This window comes from Apteryx mantelli, chromosome 26, assembly GCF_036417845.1.
Source record: "Apteryx mantelli isolate bAptMan1 chromosome 26, bAptMan1.hap1, whole genome shotgun sequence".
In the NCBI taxonomy this organism is placed as follows: Eukaryota; Metazoa; Chordata; class Aves; order Apterygiformes; family Apterygidae; genus Apteryx; species Apteryx mantelli.
The window spans coordinates 5,541,357-5,559,911 of NC_090003.1; the positions used below are offsets into that span (position 1 = coordinate 5,541,357).

The window sequence follows — 18,555 nt, forward strand, 5'->3', positions numbered from 1 at the left end:
GAATCCAGAGGAAGACTCCTAGCCACAAGGAAAAATCTCTAGAAGGACCTTTCAGTAATAGTTGAGGACTAAATTTGATTTGAAGGACACAGTCTGGCGAGCAGGGCAGGGGTGATATGCCTTCCCAGTTTTACAGTCCTGTAAAGCATACAAAAGGAGGACAAGAGTTGACAGGATAAACACTGTTATCAGCCCATCTAACAAAACGTCTCTCAGCACAACTGATTCTCTCTCCATCCCAGAGAATACCAAGCAGCTAAGGCTTGGCATCACTCATGCTGGACCTTCAAATACCTGAATGGCAGGTCCTCAGGGGAATAGAGTGCACTCCTTGTACATGCCTGACCAAAACCCAGCCCAGGTGCCAGCTTGTCACCTGAGATGTGTCAGTTAGGACCCAGGGACGTGTACATCACATTGTGACATAGGTTCCTCGGTCACAGGAATTGAGCTGGCTGAGGACACTGTCCTATCCTCGCCGTTTTAAAAATGCCAGGAATGTGGAATTTGCTGTGACTGTGGAGCAAAGAGCAATCCTGAAAATTATTCACAAGAACACTGTCAAGACACAGCTCTGGCTTCTTTGGAAGCTCCTGCTGTGCGAAGTGTGCAAAAAGTCTGAATTAAAGGTCAGGATCAAGCCACATAGCTGCTCTCTCACTGAACAGAGATCCTGAACATGCCTGGGACAGGCCAAAAGCTGGTCTGGATCACAGTTGACTGCTGGAGACTTCCTTCTCTGCCTGCCCCCCTGGAACAGTCTGGAAATCCTTGAGCTCTTCTTTTTCTGCCTGAATCTCCACCTTGTTTCTCTTGGCCATGAGTCGGTTGATTTCCATGAAGGTTTTGTTCTTCGTCTCGGGGACAATAATGAAAATGTAAATCATAGTGGCCAGGCAGATGGCACAGAAGATGAGGAAGCTGTAGGCCCCCAGTCCAGCCTAAAGCAATGAAAGGAGACAGAACAGAAATGTGCACATTGCATGATTTGGACACGCTGAACCCTACAATAGCTAAAAAAGGCAGCCAAAGCAATCTGCACATATTTTAAGTTGAACTATGGGAAGTTCGGGGTGATTCTAGATTCTGTCTTCTGAGACCACCACTACAGAGGACATTTATTGGGGCAGGTAAAAGAGGTACATGTAGGTGAGGATCTGTTACACAAATACAACTAAACTCACCAGCTCCCTCTGCAGAGGCTAAATCAGTAATTGCAGCAATTTACAGGTCACTGCTACTGAGGATTGGTTTGAACTGGTGACCTAGAGACCAAAGGCTAAAAATAGTTCCCTCAAACATCCACCCCAACTTGGAAGACTAAATTTGCAATCTTTTCCATGCTCCTGAACTCAGGATCAAACACATACCTGGAAAAATAATGGCTTAATGTATTGTGCAACAGACAGGTATCAGAGAAATGTCAACTAACACCAGTTTTTTGTCCTTAATGGATAATGTCGCATGCAGGTACTGGGAATCGGCTTGGGTCCTTACAGCTTTCAGGATTAAAAAGGCTCTCTGTAAGAATACATGGATGAAGATACTTATTTTAAGCTGAAGCCCTGCCTTGTCTCCTGGCCACATCTTACCTCCATATAGAGGAACACAAGCCCCACGGTGAAGTTGCACAGCCAGTGCACAGATCCACCCACCATGAATGCTGCAGGCCGGGATGACTGCAGGAACATCTCAGTGATCATCACAAAGGGAATTGGACCTGGAAGATAAATACATATCTGGAAATCCCAAAGGCAATTGCCCTGCTCTGAATCCCTGGTTGACACTGTTCATTTCCAGTGGCAGATAATGGTTTCTAAACTGGTATCCTGTAGAAGCACCCAATAAATCAAATAAGGGATTAGATGAAAAAAACATAGCAGCTAAATGACTTGTCTGACCTCACACAATAATGAGCCACAATCAAACTCTTCACTCCTATAGCTGTGTTTTAGCCATGAACCGATCTCCAGCATAACAAAACTAACATGAGACTGAAACAAACACACACTGTGCCTCCAAAGAATACCCTAGGAGTAGCAACTAAGCAAGTCACTGCTTCTTAAAAAAAAAAGAGTGGATTTGAAACACGCAGATGTTGGGAAAACGCCTCTGGCGCAAGCCACCAGGCTAGGCCACTGCACTGCTCTCCTGTGGCATGATCACAGACACGGACAGTGTTGTAAGGTTTTGGGGGGCCAGGCCACGGTCTGGCTGTGCCGCTATTCTGCCTCCAGCAGAGCCCCTCATCAGGGTGCTGGAATCAGCCTGACTGCATAAACGGAAAATGCAAGGCTGTATGCAATCCCATCTGCCAGCGAAACCTCTGCGGGAGCATCAAAACAGCATTGTCGTATCCAGCAAGGGCCTGGCAGGGCTTTCCAAGCTAACGGTAACACACAGCTCTACCACTCTACGAAGCTGCAGAGTCAGGACAAACCCTTTCCAAGATCTGCATCTGTCTGCACCCCCTCCCTCCTGCAAAGTGAACTGTAGTGCCATGCGCATAATTCAAGCTGCTTTAATTTGATTTGTTTCCTATAGATGTAAGCACACAGCATCTCTGTCTAGCTGGTACAGCTCACTGTCTGAGCATAGTTTTGCTCCAGACCTTACTGCATCTCAAGCAAAAGCATAACCGTGCCTTTGCTGTTCCTGCTGAAAGCCTGATGCTCCCCTAGCTCCCCTGCTCATGGACACAACCCACTGATCACTGGAACATGAGCCTAGCTGACAATCAACAAGGTGCATAGGCATACAGAGAAGAAATTCAGTCTCCAGCCCCACAAACTATTGATTTGAAGCTCAACATAACACTTGGCTTTCCCCAATTTGCAGAGGAGACTGGACTAGACCATGAGTACTTACTGGCTCCAATAGCATGTCCAATGATGTAAATAATGACACACACTATGCTGAGGTAAGACATCCACGAGACAGTTGTCTGTGAAGAATTTAGTCACAGGTTAGAGCTGGTTCCTATGGGAAGGTCAGCACACATTCAAGGAGCTATTTGTGGTAAGATTTGAGGGCGTTCTAAAGCCAGTGTGATTCTCCATCACCAGATATAGACATAGACACACTCAGCCACTAAGATCATAGCTTGGGTATAATCTTTGCTTCCAATAAATGGATGCAACAGGTATTATGAACATGATGGGGTGGGGGGGAGTAACCAGACAACCAGGATCACAGCCCTTCCTGGATTTGCTTTGGTTAGATACACAAGTGCAGAGGCCCCCCTCCCAGACTGTAGAAGCAACTTTCAAAATATACCAATGGCCTTATCCCTGGAAGGTCCAGAAATGCAAGGACAACATCACCTGGGCCACCCAGCTACACACCTGGAGATTGAGGGCCAACGTTAACACTGCACAGGAGACACAGCACAATCCAAAGCCAGCAAGGAGAAGGATTCTCCTCCCCAATGACTCCACAATGAAAACCTGGAAGAGACAGAAGAGGGTGAGAGACCAGAGACCTGGAGACGCAGCATTTTGTGCTGCAGCAAACTCTACTTATCAAGGTAGTCTTTGTTTTCCAAGAAATTCAGTAAAATTTCCCCAGTGTGAAAGGCCTTCACCAACGGACTGTGGGCAGCAAATCACCCAGGAACTGTAAGGAACTGGGTTTATCAGTAGCAGAGAGAATAAGCAGTCCCTTCTTCAATACCCAGTCCAAGTGAGAACTGCATGGAAACCCTGCATGGTAACACTGGGCAGCGAGAGACTCCTTCCCTATCATATCAAGCTGGAAACCAGAAAATCAAAACTTCTGAAGCCTGTTGGAACCCAGCACCATCAGATTAACCACTTCAGTCAGCATAGCTGCCTGCCAGCAAGGGTCACTGCAGCACATATATTGTGCAAAGCAGCTCACAGTGAGCCTGAGTAATACAACCTATTGTAAACATAGGGAGCAACAGGGGAAACCGGATGAGTTAAAACTCCATGAGCGGCCGCAGAAACTTACAGCAAGGAAAGTCATGACAACGTTGATAGCACCTATTGAGACAGTGACGTATTGAACATTATTTTTGTCCACGCCTGCTGACAAGAAGATTCTGTCCGCGTAGTAGAAGACCTGCAGCAAAACCAAAAACAGCTGTGTTTATACTCAGCCAAAGGCAGACTATGGGAATAGCATGTCTGGCTGCTTTTACATCATGGAACCGGTGCATAGCAACCAGAGAACTGAATATTTCCCGTTCGGGGGGGGGGGGGGGGGGGGCCTGTGGTGTTTGGATCCAAACACACACACACCTTACTGCAAAATGCCCAAACCATACTTAACAGGACAGCTTGACTCTGGACCTAGTACGTCTGATGCAGAATCAGGTGTAGGTTGTGCTTGTGTCCCCTAGGTCCCGAGTCAGCACTGCCCCACCCCACCCACTGAAATCTCATCACTTTATTAGTCACCCCACTGGCCTTTCCCACATGCGTTAACCCGCTCCCACTCACCGCATTAACCCCAGAGAGCTGCTGGCCCATCATCATGACAATGATGGAGATGAGCTGCCATCGCAAGCCTCTGAAGGTGCACAGGTTGAGCACAGAAAAATGCCCTTCTTCCTTTTCTGACCGGTCTTCCTGGCGCATTTCTTCTATCTCGTCATCTACATCATCCCAGCCTCTCAACTTCTGCAGGGCTGGTTGGGAGAAGCAAGGCAAGACATGAGTCCCAGAGGTCAAACTAGGAGACCCCAGAGAGCAGCAGGTCTACAGCGAGCTCTGCTGCTTTAAAGCAAGACAGAAGAATATGCAAGTCATGGGCAGCAGTGCTCCTTGGATGGGAAGTTGGGGATTCATGTAAGCCAAGAAAGGAGCAATGTGCCAGGACTCCTGCCTGCCAGCAACATGCCAGCGAAGAATTTCACACACACTCTTGCTTCATGTCAGTTATGTCCCACAGTCAGATCTATCCCATTTCACCTCCCCTACCACCAAAGGATGCTGCTGTACCTTGCCGTGCTTGCTCTTCATTGCCCTTTTGTATCAGCAGGTATCTGGGACTCTCAGGGAAAAAGGGCAATATAAGGAGCTGAATTAGTGATGGGATCCCAGTGAGACCCAGCAGCACTGGCCAGCCTGCAACAAATGAGGCAAGATGATGACTGGGAGAAGTCTTTCCCCAAAGGACCCAGCAGAAAACTTCCCCTGAGCCAGGGCTTTACCTTCGGCATTCCCAAGTATGCTGTTGAGACCAAGGATCTGAGCCACAAGGATTCCAACAGTGATAAAGAGCTGGGGTACTACCCCAATAGCACCTCTCAGATTTTTGGGGGACAATTCTCCCAGGAACATGGGAACCACATTGGAGGCCAGGCCTAGAAGATAGAGAAAGATATTAGTCATGCAGCTACCTGATGTCAGCATACTCACCATCCTCAGTAAGATGCTTTTTTTCCATGTGAGACCAAAGTGAATCCTGCTGGACCAAAGGACACGTGGGAGCCTCATACTGAAATTTTTCTGCTCTGGCTGAAGACTTAATGCTGTCTAATGACTGCTCTGGCCAGTAAAGAAGCTCATGTTTTATGGAATTTGGGACAAAAAATATGTGGCATTAATTCAGCCAGTAGGTAGAAAGGTAAGAAATTCATCACTGCAGGTGGTGCCCTCAGAAAGGCCAAGGAATCTGGCTTTCTCTGGGAGCCATAAGAAAGAAGTTTGTGCTACTACCCCTCTTAGAGCCAAGTAGTCTGTAGATAAGTGATGCTGTCCTTCTCCAAGGCTTCTCCAAGGTATTATATTCACAGATATCCTTAAAGTTAGTCACAGAGGTGACTTCTGCCTCAAGTTGCAGAGGTGTTCCTATGCTTGAATCCAAGTCAAGGGGCCTGGATTCCTCCATCCATTTCAACTGAAATACAGCTGGAAACTAATCACACACGCATGGTGGGCCTTGGGAATGCGACCTGCTCATGCTTTAAGTCCAGAAGATTGCTTATGATCAGTCCACGTTCCAGTTTTCACCACTCAGGTAAGTAGTCTCCTGAGGATTACATGCAGCTTTCAATAAAAAGCTGATGGGTTTGAACTTGAGTGACTGTGTTTAGACCACTCCATTTGGGTCCCATCTTCTGGTGTTTTGAGGATACTGGCCCATTAGCTGCTCAGCAGCAAAGCATATTTTTAGGAGTCCAAGCAGGCTGACAGTAATCTATCTTCCCTACAGAGCTGGCAGATGATCTGAGGCCTCTCACAGCCATCATCATCTTCCTGCAAGTGTCCTCCTCCCTGCAGGGGGTGCCAAGTACTTCAACACAAGCCATGCAGAACAAAATTGTGTGCTGCTTCAGGTCTGGAAACAGTCAAAGGGTTAGGGAGGAATTTCTACTTCCTCCAAAACAAGAAGAAATCAGTACCCAAACAAGCTGATGCAAGGGTGGAGGGATGGGACTTCTCCTTTGCTTTAAGAAATTCACTACTCCATTAATAGCTCTATAATATTTTATAGAGAGTATTCCTGGTTTGATGTTTGTCTTACAGGTAGCATGCCTAGAATAGGTATTTCTACTCTAATAGCACACTGAGGACACCGGTTATTTTGAGGAACAGCGCATTGTTATCTGCATTAACCCTAGAGAACTGCCAGCTTCCATGCTCACGTTGGAAACCTTGGCAAACAAAACACAAACTCCCGTAGTCATATAATCACGTGATACTCGGTTTAGATTTCTAATGAAGTTCCTAGCCTTCAGGAGCTTGGGGTTATAAAGGAGAGACAGCTATTATCTGAAGGCCAAAAGGCAGGGAAAAAAAATATTAAAAGAATTAGAAAACATTATAAAACCAATCTCATGAGGTGTAGCGTTTTAAGTTGGCGTTATGACCAGCCTTCTAATTGCCCCGATAAGCGTATGCTAGCAGTGACGACAGGGCTACCACGCTTGGATAATAGCAGCTTTCTGACTGTTAAGGCCGATGCTGATCAATCCCTGTAGCAGAGCAGCCCTGTATACAACAAGGCTCTCAACACTGCCACCACCGCCAGAGCTGCCCTGGCGCCAGGAAAAAGCAGAACTTGCACTCTAGCCGAGCCTAAAACGGGCAGGCTGGGCATTTGGTTCAGTAGCTTTCCTTCCCAGATACGATGCCCGCAGCACAAGCCGGCTCAAGCTATTGAGTGCAAGTCAGGACAGCCAGCCCAGATTCTTCCCTCAGCCTTACAAATAACTGAAAAGGATCACACGCAACAGAGTTATGAGTATTTACTCAGAGAGCCAGTGCTAAGAGCAGTTGCCAAGCTTGCGCGAGTCAAGATCCCAGACAAAACCACGGGACTAGATACATTTCCTGCCTTATATCACTAATTTCAATTGCTGCATATTACAAAGGCGTTTTCCTGTGTCAGTTTCCCGTTTTCCCATTTTATCTTTACAGGACATCCCAGCTTGCTAATAAGCCATGGAGCATGTCAGTCTTGCTAGCCCAAAGCCAATGAATTGAGCCTAAACACTGTTAGGATCTTTATCTACCTAGCTCTGCAGACACTCAATAAATACAGTACTGCACGTGGCCGCAGTCCATTTTGTGCTGCTGTTCCTTCCACGTTACAACAGCTCTAGTACAGCCTTTGCCAGATGGCTCAAACACACTGTTCTCCCCAGCTTTCACTAGCTCTGCAGTAAATCCAGGGGCCCTGAACCTTGCACTCGTTATCTACCTAGCTCTGCAGACACTCAATAAATACAGTACCGCATGTGGCCACAGTCCATTTTGCGCTGCTGTTCCTTCCACGTTACAACAGCCCTAATACAGCCATTGCCAAAGGACTCAAACACACCCTTCTCCCCAGCTTTCACTAGTCCGGCAGTAAATCCAACGGCCCTGAACCCTGCACTCGCGCTTTTAACATCTCTTTTCTCCTGCAGGAGGAACAGTTGGTTCAGTTCACGATGCCTGGGAAAACAGACTACCATCAGCAGGTTTCCTGACTGATGAAGCTCCAGTGCCTAGGAGGTATTTAGCGCGTAGGATAGCTGTATCCACAAATACGTCTCCACCCTACACCTGCATTTCCAGCCTCACTGACGTTGTTTACCAGAGATCTCCGATACTTCTGCGACATGCAGAGGACAATTGTTATTCAAGCAAGTATCGAACTGTTATGCAGATGTGCGGCTAAAATATGCTGCTTGTATAACCACCCGCTGTGGAAAAAAACCTTTTATACAGCCAAGAATATCCTGCCTATTGCTCTCCTCTTACCATTCAACATCTCACTTACCAGCATATATTCCCATGATAACACGTGAAAGAATGATTACTTCAAAGGTTTTTGCTACCTCTGAGGTTCCCATAAGGATTGCAGCAACAATGGAGAAGAGGTTATTGATCAGCAAGGTACCCTTTCTACAAAGCAATAAAGAGAGATAGGTTCAGTTTTTATTTTTTAAGGTCCCAATAGCAGATAGACCCCTTCTGTGTTATGCTATCAAAAACTCAAAGGAATCTCATTACAAAAAAATGAGATGGAGAAAATGGTGATTATCCCATTTACCTCGTAGGGAACTAGGGCTTTGAGAAAGTACTGAAATTACTCAGGGAACCTGAGCAGCAGAGGCAGGCCCTGAGCTCAGATCCCAGCCCAGGACTTTCGTCGTTCCTGCCCGCTGTTGCTGTCCACCTGGCGCTCGGTGTCCAGCATACAGCCTGGCCTTGATTGTGCTGAAACCAGACCGGTTCTTCTGCATGCAGGAGACAACACGCATTCCTGAGTCTGGCACTAACCGTCTGTCTGTAAAGTAGACGGGCATTACAAGCAAGGTGGGTATGACACAGTCGTGCTCCTGCCAGGCTTGGCAAGCTGGAGTGACCTGCGGGACAATCCCTATCTGAACCCCAAAAACTGTGGGTGGAACATGTTCAACACCTCTGTCACTTACCGGCCACACTTGTTAACCAGAGGCGCCACCAGGAGCGACCCAAAGAAGCCTCCCAGCGGGTACATAGAGACGGTGAGAGACCAGAGCAGCGTCTGGAAGTTGCTGTCCATAGGCTCCCCATTCCTGTCCAGGTAGGTTTGGTTGTAGAAGGCTTGCATGTACTGCAATGAGATACAGAGCATGCTCAGCAGTAGGCACCAGTTTTCATGTTATAAAAGCTAATTAACAACAAATGCCATAAAGCTTTAAAGAAATATCTTAATGAAAACAGAAGGAAAATCAATGCAAGAAACGGACGGAGTAGTCTGGGCTGGATAACAGTTGTTTACAAGTTATCTGGCCTTATTGGATTTGCCTGGTTTCCAGAAGGGAAGATGCTCCTCATGCCCCATCTCCGCTGGTCACAAGGGGCAAACAGTAGTGTTTGTGCCTTAACACAAGCATTACTTCCTTTCCTGGAGGATGACTTCTCACCATGTATCTAGCGATACAAAGTGCAGGGAAGTGCAGGCCTCTTACACTTTATGCATCTGCCCATAAACACATCCTCAAGCTACTGTTACTCTCCTGCCTTGATTTTGTCTGAGCCCGCTCCGAGGTCATGGTCCGCTGCACAGTCCAACCTACCGGGGCTGGAGAATTGATCACAGATACGTTGTAGCCATACTGGAAAGATGATCCAAAGGCAGATATCAGCGTTACCATTGCAAGCAAAAGTGACATTTTCTGCCAGGGGAAAAGAAAAATAAAACAAAAAGCAACTTAGAAGCAAATTTGGCTTTTAGGCATAAATGGCATTCAATAAAAATAAAGAAAGAAAGATCAAGACTTGTCTTCTGTATTTTTGGCTACATGTAACTGTATAAAAATACCCAATGGGTTGTTTTCATAACTCTTTGTTCTGCTCGATTTGCACATAGTCATTACAGTAATTCATTCTGCTCTTTCCTGGTATTGCCTGATCATTTGGATGACAAATCCTTTTTAGGTTATCGTGTTTAAAGTACCACCCTGCAGGGAAAAAATTTTATGTAATTTTTCCATTTCCGAAGTGTAAATTGGTTAGCGAAATAAAACAGGATGCTAGCATAGAAAGGCTCTTAAAAGGAGAGATTTTGCATGAAGTGGCAAAATCCCTTTCCTGCTCACTTCTACTTTCACAAGTTGGATCGCTCTGCCTCCTATATTTCAGGATCAAGTTGTTTATAGGCCTAATCCAGTTGCCACCAAAGCAAATTAGAATCTATCCATGTAGTGCAGAGAGCGCTTGGTTGTGGAGTTTAAGAGCAGCACTTTGCAGTTAAACAGAAGGGTGAAATTGCCATCTGGCACAGGATCAGACACCAACCACGTTTGCAGGTACAGTCCTCGGTCACAAGCCCCTAGCTTTCTGCAACAATTCAGTTGCTATTCAATTCTCAGGCAGGAGTTAGCCCTGCTTTGTTGAGTGAGCTGCTTTTTATGGCACACTAATGTATCACATTGCCGCTATAGCAATAAAGTCATTTTTCATTCAGAAGCATACTGTTTTCTGCCACCATCATTAGCCTTAATGTCTCCCAGGTCTTATGTCCCACAGAGGATCCATCACGTCTTTAACTGAAGATTTGTCTGAACAGCTGCAGGTAGCCTTTGCATTCCTTTTACTCTTCAGAAGCTCTAACAACTCACCTGCAGAGACCTGCAGAGTTTAAGGGACTTCAGGAGATGAAAATGCAAGTCAGTCTCAGAACAAGGATCACGAGGGAGCTGAAACTCTCAGCTGTATTTTCTAGTACTAAACTGTTGACATCCTTGCATTGGCGATGAAAGGCAGGCTGCCTTACTGGTATTAAAGAAATCTTACCCAATCCCCAGAGCTCAGAAGAGCCACTAGCGCTAATTATTCACGTGCAGCGCTTTTAGAAAAAGCTCTGACATACACAGCACTGCATTGTGCAAGCCTCCGCAGAAATGCAGCTGTGAAAGGCAGTCTCCATACAGAAGCACCTGCAGCCTAAAACTGATGAGAAAGTAGGAAAGAAAACACACTTAGAAGGGGAAAGTCGCACAGAAGTCGCACGGTAGGTCAGCTGCAAACAGAAAGAATGAAGGTCTCTTGACTCAATGCAATGCTACTGGACAAACATAAATTGGGTCCAAGAACATATGCATCTCTGCTCTCCCTGTGAGATCATGGTGGATACTTCAGCTCAGAAATGTGATCTTCTCCTTCAAGTACCTGTTAATTAGCCTGCTCTGGATCTCTGCAGGAGGCAGAAGTTGGAAGAACACGACCTGGCATACTTACCCCCTTTGGACCTTCACTGGAGCCAGAGCTCTCCTCTTTATTCCTTTTCAACTTCATTTTGCTGTTTGAATCACAGATGCTGAGTACAGGCTTTTATAGTCAAAACAGATTATGCAGGGAACGGAAACACCCTACATAGACAGAAAATCCTCCCTGTGACTTCTGAGGAAGCATCCAATCAGCGACAAGCTCTATCAGCCAAAGTTAAGTTGTCTGTCGCCTGATCATTCTCCAGTTCAGTGTGTCTCCCTTGTGTCTTCTCTTTCTTTTCCTTGTCCAAGTCTGCCCCTGCTCCGTCAGATGTTCTTTTGCCAGGTCCAGATTCAGAACAGAGGTGTTGCTTAACTACAGGGCAACAGCCTCATCTGTCCAAGAAGAAGGGGCAAACTTATCCCAGAAGCTGCTGAACAAGCTGTTTTCTCCCATTTTTGTATGCACAGTTAGGACGAGCCTATAGCAGTAGAGTGCCTGCTCCTTCATGCTGCAGCTGTTATGCAGCCGTGGACGTCTGCAGCCGGAGAGGCAGCCTGGCAACCACTCAAGTCTGCCGTCCACTGAACTCCAGGGAGAACAGGGCATTCTGCAGAGAGAGCACGGCCCGGCCTGGCAACAGAGAGGTTTTTTGCCATGGGCCATAGTGATAAAACGAGATTGCATTAACCCTCTTGCAACCACAAACTGCATCTTTGCCCCCGATCTGGAATGCTGCTCACTGTCCTACCCAGCACAGATCAACTTGCTCAGGGCATTTCTGCAGATTGCAGAGAACAGGTTCATCCCTTCAGGCTCACAATTTGCTAGTACACAGAAAACATTGTTTTTACTCCTAAGCACATAAATTCTTTTTCCTTTACATGCAAGGTGCACCACATGCATGAAGGGGCTGAGCATTAATCTCCTTCTACACAGCAGGACTACTTTGAACGGAGCAGGACTTGGATAATAGTTAACTAGGGTTCCTAGAGTTTATCAAAGAAATGCAAAGTTCAGAGATACTTTCAAGAGCTGGAGTAACTGAAACCAAACCATGTTATTATTGGTCTGGCTGTCCTTAACATCCAGCATAAAAAAAGGTGTTTCTTGAGCCCCAGGAGTTGTTCATGCATTTTGCACGTGTTCCCTGACTGGTTGCACCCTCCCTTCCTCCAAGTGAAAGCATTAAGTACAGGACTTATATTTAGCTTCTCCACCCCCTTCCCTTGAACACCTTATTGAACGTATTAATGATTTCTCTGGAAAGATATTTTGCAGGTCAAAAACCATGCAAAATAGAATAGCAGGATATTTGAGCTGATGCTAGCTTTTGCTTTTTCTATGTGTTTTTCCCCAGGGGATCCTGTTTTAAGATCCCCTTGTTATTATTTACTCCAGAACTCTATCCAATTAATCCAAGTCATGACCTCAAGGAAAGTAATGCAGTAAAAGCTAAACATCCAAGAACTAAGTGCTTTCACAAACATAACCATCTAACACTTTTAGTGTTGATCAGCCTTTAACACTGATAGTTGAAATTCAGTAAGGGCAGTCCAATCTATAAACCAAAATACAAATAGCATAACATAAAAAGATGAAAAAAAGTCACATGGAAAACAAGCCACGAAGGAAAGAAGGAAAAAGACACCTTTAACAATAGATTAGTACAGAAACCTGAGGGAAGAGCAGAAATGGATTCGTAAAGCAAAAATGCTCCAGGCTTTCATTCTGTGTAAGCAGAAACTTCAGCTCACACAGCTACCTCTGCTGGAGGAATTCCAGTCAAAACCAAAAATAGATCATTGGTAATCTTGCAATTTTTGACAGTGTTAACAAACATTCTGGTAACTAATCCATGGTGAGGATAATAAAGTACTATGGCTAGTACCATTAGGCTTAGCCAGAGTTGTTATTGCTTCAGTTCATTAAACAGAGAACAAGACAAAACACTGATGAATCCCACATTAAAACCTGTGCTTGTGACCAAAGCAGGTGAGAAAGGACAGCATGCAGAGTTATCACCTGTATTACTGTAACACGAAGGAGGCCACTGTGAGCAGCACATCCACTGAAAGATCCCGAAGAGCTCTCGCACAGAGACCCCGTTCCCGCAGTTACACCTAACTAGGGACACCATGCAGATGCACCATCCTTCCTCAAGCCCAAACCTTTTGTCTTTTAGGAACTCCATACCCAGCAAGGCATTCAGGGCAGTGTCCTGCGCAGCAAGGGATAAGTAACAACCCACGGTTAAGCATGGCCATCCGGAATGTTCCCTTTTACACAAAACTTGACCGATTTCAGGTGAAATCCCATGTAATCATTACAAAATGAAGGAGCAACTCATTACCACTTAATAGGACCAGAAATAGTGCTGGCTGCTATTTAGATGTATTCTTTCATATATTCACCAGGGCAAGAGAAACCAGAGGTAGTGAAACACTTTTTTTTCCTCTGCCAAAAGAGCTTGTTTTAAAAGAAGAGATAAATCAGAGCAAAAGCTGCTGGTGGCTAAAAGAGAACCAGCTGATCAGATGATGCTGGCCTGACTCACTTGTTTTTACAGGGTTACTTGCACAGTTACTTGCTATAGCTGTTTCTACGAATGTTATGTTGGTGGTAGGAGGTGGTCTATGTAACCAGTAACAGGAGAGGAAGGACTAACTAGGTGCCAGCTCATACATGCAGTTCATACTGTAAGTAAAGCTTGGAAAGCCCTGTAACAAAGTAAGTTCAGCAAGAGATCCTGCTCTAAAAATAGGAAGGGGAACAGAAATCTGTCGCCTTCAAGCTACTCAAGTTTAGGCACTAGGCTTATTGTCATTTATCTTTTACCGAGTTTGTTATAAATCAGGGTCCTCACAGACAGCATTTGCTAGGACATCTTGACAAGTCACAGCCTTACAGCAGGAGTCACATAACCCACTTACAGAAGTCAGTAGTTTTCTTGAGGAAACTATTCTCAGTGGATCACATCAAGAACACTCCTGTGTCTTCCAGAAATTACTTCTGCTTCATAGTCCCACCTATCACTTGGTCTTAATGGAACAGAGATGCAAACAAGAACAACTCACTTCACCAACAGCTCTCATGTTTTTCAACCCTCTTCAGCATTCCCATCCATTGAGGGAATGCAGCTACCTGCCACTGTAGCAGAGACACTCGGAGCTAATTCAGTTCTTCCCATGCTGCCTTCAAACATTGTTCAAAGCACCCCAAGATCGACGGTACAGGGTTTGGCCCACTCAGCACCTAGTTTAGTTCTTGCTCCCAAAGGTCTCTGGCCAGAAGAGGCAAAGTGCTTCTCAAGTAAGCCATTCTGCCCCATGGCTGGGAAAGCACCATGAAGGACAAACTTGTTTCACAAAATAAATTCCTGCCCTTTAAAGATGCAGCGTCACTCTTCTGGGAGCTCTTGGCAGAAGGACATCCACTCTGATGCTCAACAACTGTACGAAAGGAGCATTCTGTCATAGTGAAGGGGTTTTTAAACTCCTTCCCTGAGCTTGAAGAAAGAATCTTGACACATAAGGAAAACAAACAGGACATGGTTATTTGCCATCGGAAGTCCTTCATCAGAGAGCAAATATTTGCTTACAACGGCAGAACACTGAATATTTGCCAGTCACAGCAAGAATCTGGTAACAATCTCCATAAGGCAGTAATTGACACCTGGGTGATCTCAGAGAGATCAGTGAAGGGAAGCTTCTCCTTGGACTTTCACAGCAATTGCAGGGGTATTATTGTTGCCTGCTCCAGCAGGTCAGCTCCTGTTGCACTTGGGCTGAGAGGATAGGCGCCAATAACTAGTAAAGACAGCCAAGAACCTAAAGGGACACGTGTCACAGCCATGCCCACACAGGCAGTTCAGTACTGCATGCATACTACAGGCAGTGAGAAATACCTCTGGAACAACAGCAAAGGCTTGCTTTTTCCTGTGGATTTAAGTCTTGTTCATATTTTGAAAAGTCTGTGCTGGGGACTCTTCCTTCCTGGGTTCATGCAATATCTGGCTCAAGAAGGGGCCCCTCTTCCTTAGAGCAGTTGGATGTCATCACATAGCACATACCAAACAACACCAACACCATCTTTGTAGCTTCCAAATTCATATTTAGGAGTTGAATTCATTTTGTACTTTGCTTAGCTCTCCCCTCCAGCACAGTGCCAGCAGAGATGTTTGCCAGAAGAGGCATTTTACAGGCACATTTCTCATTTCAGCTACTGTACATATTGAAGTATGAAAGCTCCTTACATCTGCTCTTCTCCCCAACAGGGTGCATTTGCCTGAAGACATTTACTCAGTGATGCATCTTCTCTCCTCTGCACTTGTCCACCACGTAGAAAGAGTTCCCATGCATGTATGCAGGGAACTATTTGCACCTAGCCCAACTGCCCGTGCTCACAAAGCTGGATTCCAAGAAATTTTGATTTCCTTGGCAAAAGGAAGGAAAAATAATTCAGAGACTAGGCTTAGAGTTTCCAGGAGAGTAAATTTGCTGGAAGAAGATGCAATTGAGAACATCAGTAATAAGCAACGGAAAAAGGGTGGTTAGATTAAGGAGCTGGCAGTCAGCCACTCTGCAGCACGTTGATGACAACGCCTGCAGTAAGGACATTGTTAGTAGAAGAGATCCATACAGCACATGTTCAAAACACACTACCATTAGGAGCCCTTTCATCTTAACAAAAAGCTAAATAAAATTTCTTCTTGTGCTATCCTTTACCCCTGCAATTTGGGAAGGAATTGTGTGTTTATTGAAGGCTCATCCAGTATCTTGAGCTACAGTTGAAGCCTCAAGGTGAGATCATAGTTTAGGTAATAAGTAATTTGCCTGCAAACAAGTCATATACGGATACTGCCTTATTAGCTGCATAAATGGTTTTCAGCCAACTAAGCAAGAGGCAGACATGTCAGTCTCGACCCCAGCAATAGGACAATGTGCCGTGGATAAAGCAAGCACACTTTGCAGGTAAATAGTAGCACGCAAGAGGCTCTCGAACTAAGGGGTAAGTGAGGCCCTGTTTTGCCACACAAAGCAAATGCTGGGTAAAATCCAGAAAGACTTCTTCCTTTTCCATAGCTATCCTCAAAGACAATCTCAGAAAAGCCTCAGCTACCCACACATATCCCCAAAATAAAAACAGAGGAGCAGATTGAGATCAGTAAGCTTACCATATCACGCTCAGATAAGTTGGTCTGGGAGCTATCTGGTCTTTTCTCCATTGGCATGCTTGTGTGATCCAGCAGATATTTCAGTAAGAGTGTGGGAATGCTCGGATATTAAAGCTCTCTGTACTTTGTTCAGCAGAAGCATCTGACTGTCCAAAATACCCACGCTGTTCTTTTGGACCTTGGTAGGCTCATTTTTCTATTCGGGATAGAAAAACTGGCTGTGCCAGCCAAGACCTGCTTTTAGCCAGCTCACGCCACTCTGCATCAATTTCTGCAGTTCCCTAGGGGGTTGCATGGACTTAAGACACGTGGAATTCAGCACAACGCAATAGATGTTCGTGCCTCTTATGAGCAGCAGGAGTAACTGGTGTTATGCAACCATAACTCTTCTAAACATCAAGCTTGGCAGCTCTGGTTTTATCACCTGAAACTGTTCTTCCTGCTGAGGGGAAAAGATGGTAGTGGCAAGACCAAAAATTAGTTTTCCAAGAAGACGCTCCTCTGCTTTAGCCACAAGACAATTCATCCTCTTCTTCTAAATAGATGCTTTGTTAAAGCCATGACTTCCACATTCCACAAAAACAGATATTGCCCAAATCCTCCTGTGCTACAGAACTCTGGTTCTCTCCTAGAATCAGAGACCAGAGGGGAGGGAGGAAAAAAAAAGGGGGAGAACGGGATTTTGCAATGACCAGATCAGTACCAGCAGATGCACATACAAGCGAGGGGTGAACTTAACCAAATTCTAATGCCTGCTTTGGGGAAGAGGTGTGGGTAAACACATTCCAGCCATTCGCTCCCTCAGTCCAGAGCTCACTCTTTCTCACCCTTTCCAGTCTGTCCCCGCCTCCCACTCAGGTCTCCTCCACACAGCCCCCTCTGCTCCATTTGGGGTTTTCACTGCAGCTCATAATTGTTTGCCCATTCAGTCTTGAAATTCTTGCAGGAACTTTTTGTCCTCCCCTTCCAACCACTCCAAGTCCTCCCTCATCTTTCTTGTCTGGTTTCCTTTCAGCTCTCGTTACTTAAGGAGCTCCCCCTTCTTTGCAGCCCTAGCTTTTCTTTCTTCCCCTTCCCAGGCTCCACTATCATAGTCTATAATAGGCAGCTGTCACTCTCCCCACACAGCCAACTCTTTCCCTCTTGATGTACTCAAAATGTTTGTCTCTGAACTTCAAAGAGCCCAAGAGAGCTGCTGAAAAACAGCACACACAGCTCTTCCTTCTGACACCAACTCCTAGTCCACAGGTAGGAGCACACTGAGCATCGGAGCTCCAAAGGACAAGGGCCTGTTCAGGGATGACAACATTTAGGATAGCAAAACTGAAGGACAACCCTTGATGGGCAAACTAACGTTTTCTTCCAAGGCTTGTAATGCAGCCGGAAGGCAGAGTGCTGACACAAAACACACATTGCAAGTCCCCCTGCCAGAGAGCCAAAACACTGCAAGGAGACATCAATCACCTAACGCAGCAGAACAAACATTTCCCTCTGCCTGTTCTCGACAGCATCTGGACTCCTTTCCTCTCCTGCCCTGTGGCAGGCCTCCAGCAGAGAACATTTTCAGGTCAACCAGTTAAATTTGGGGCACAGTTATAAACCACAGAGAAGCAGATATCCCAGATGGGAAGCATTGTGCAACCCTAGTAACAGACACTGTTGCTCAATCAGTTGCGAACAGAGCCAAGGTCCAGCACCGCTTATTGCGCCAGGGGTCTCGACTGCTTCCAGCTGTTGGAGGTGGCTGGCAAAATTTTAACCTATTCTGAGTAAAGTTCATTCACAGGCTGGAATCACATGGCAACTTCGGAAGAGTTGCTTCAACTGTCAGCCTGCCCAAAGGCAAGGTTACCTACCTCAGGGTTTTCCCCACCCCCAAAAATACACATATTTTCCTAACTGGGAAATCCTGGGAAGCCACCAGCTCTCTCCAACATAATTCCTACCTATCTTACGACCTGACCCCATCTGGAGAAAGTGCAGTTTGTAAACTCATGATTACACATTTGTCACCTCATGTATTTGAGAGCCACCATCCGTAAGGTGAACTGAAGTTAAGGGACACAAGACCCACACATTCATTTCTCACAGGTCTTTTCAGTTCATAGCAACAGGCCAGCGGGAATTAAGTATAATACATACAGGTGAACAGGTTGCTCAAACTGATGAAAGGTTTACGCTTTTATGGATATAAAAAAAATTAGGAAAAGAAAGTCTTCTAAAAAT

General features: G+C 45.6%; 1 protein-coding gene across 1 annotated transcript; it reads right to left on the minus strand.

Moving 5' to 3' along the window:
* Positions 1-622: 622 nt before the first annotated feature.
* Positions 623-11,240, minus strand: LOC106499044 (solute carrier family 2, facilitated glucose transporter member 5). Its single transcript, XM_013960415.1, has 12 exons — positions 11,184-11,240; positions 9,521-9,619; positions 8,894-9,054; positions 8,236-8,360; positions 5,177-5,329; positions 4,965-5,090; positions 4,464-4,651; positions 3,973-4,083; positions 3,345-3,446; positions 2,869-2,944; positions 1,593-1,720; positions 623-941 (listed from the first exon to the last, which is right to left on the minus strand). Exons 1-12 carry the CDS (start codon positions 11,238-11,240, stop codon positions 711-713), a joined length of 1,557 nt encoding a protein of 518 aa, XP_013815869.1. The 3' UTR covers positions 623-710.
* Positions 11,241-18,555: the final 7,315 nt, after the last annotated feature.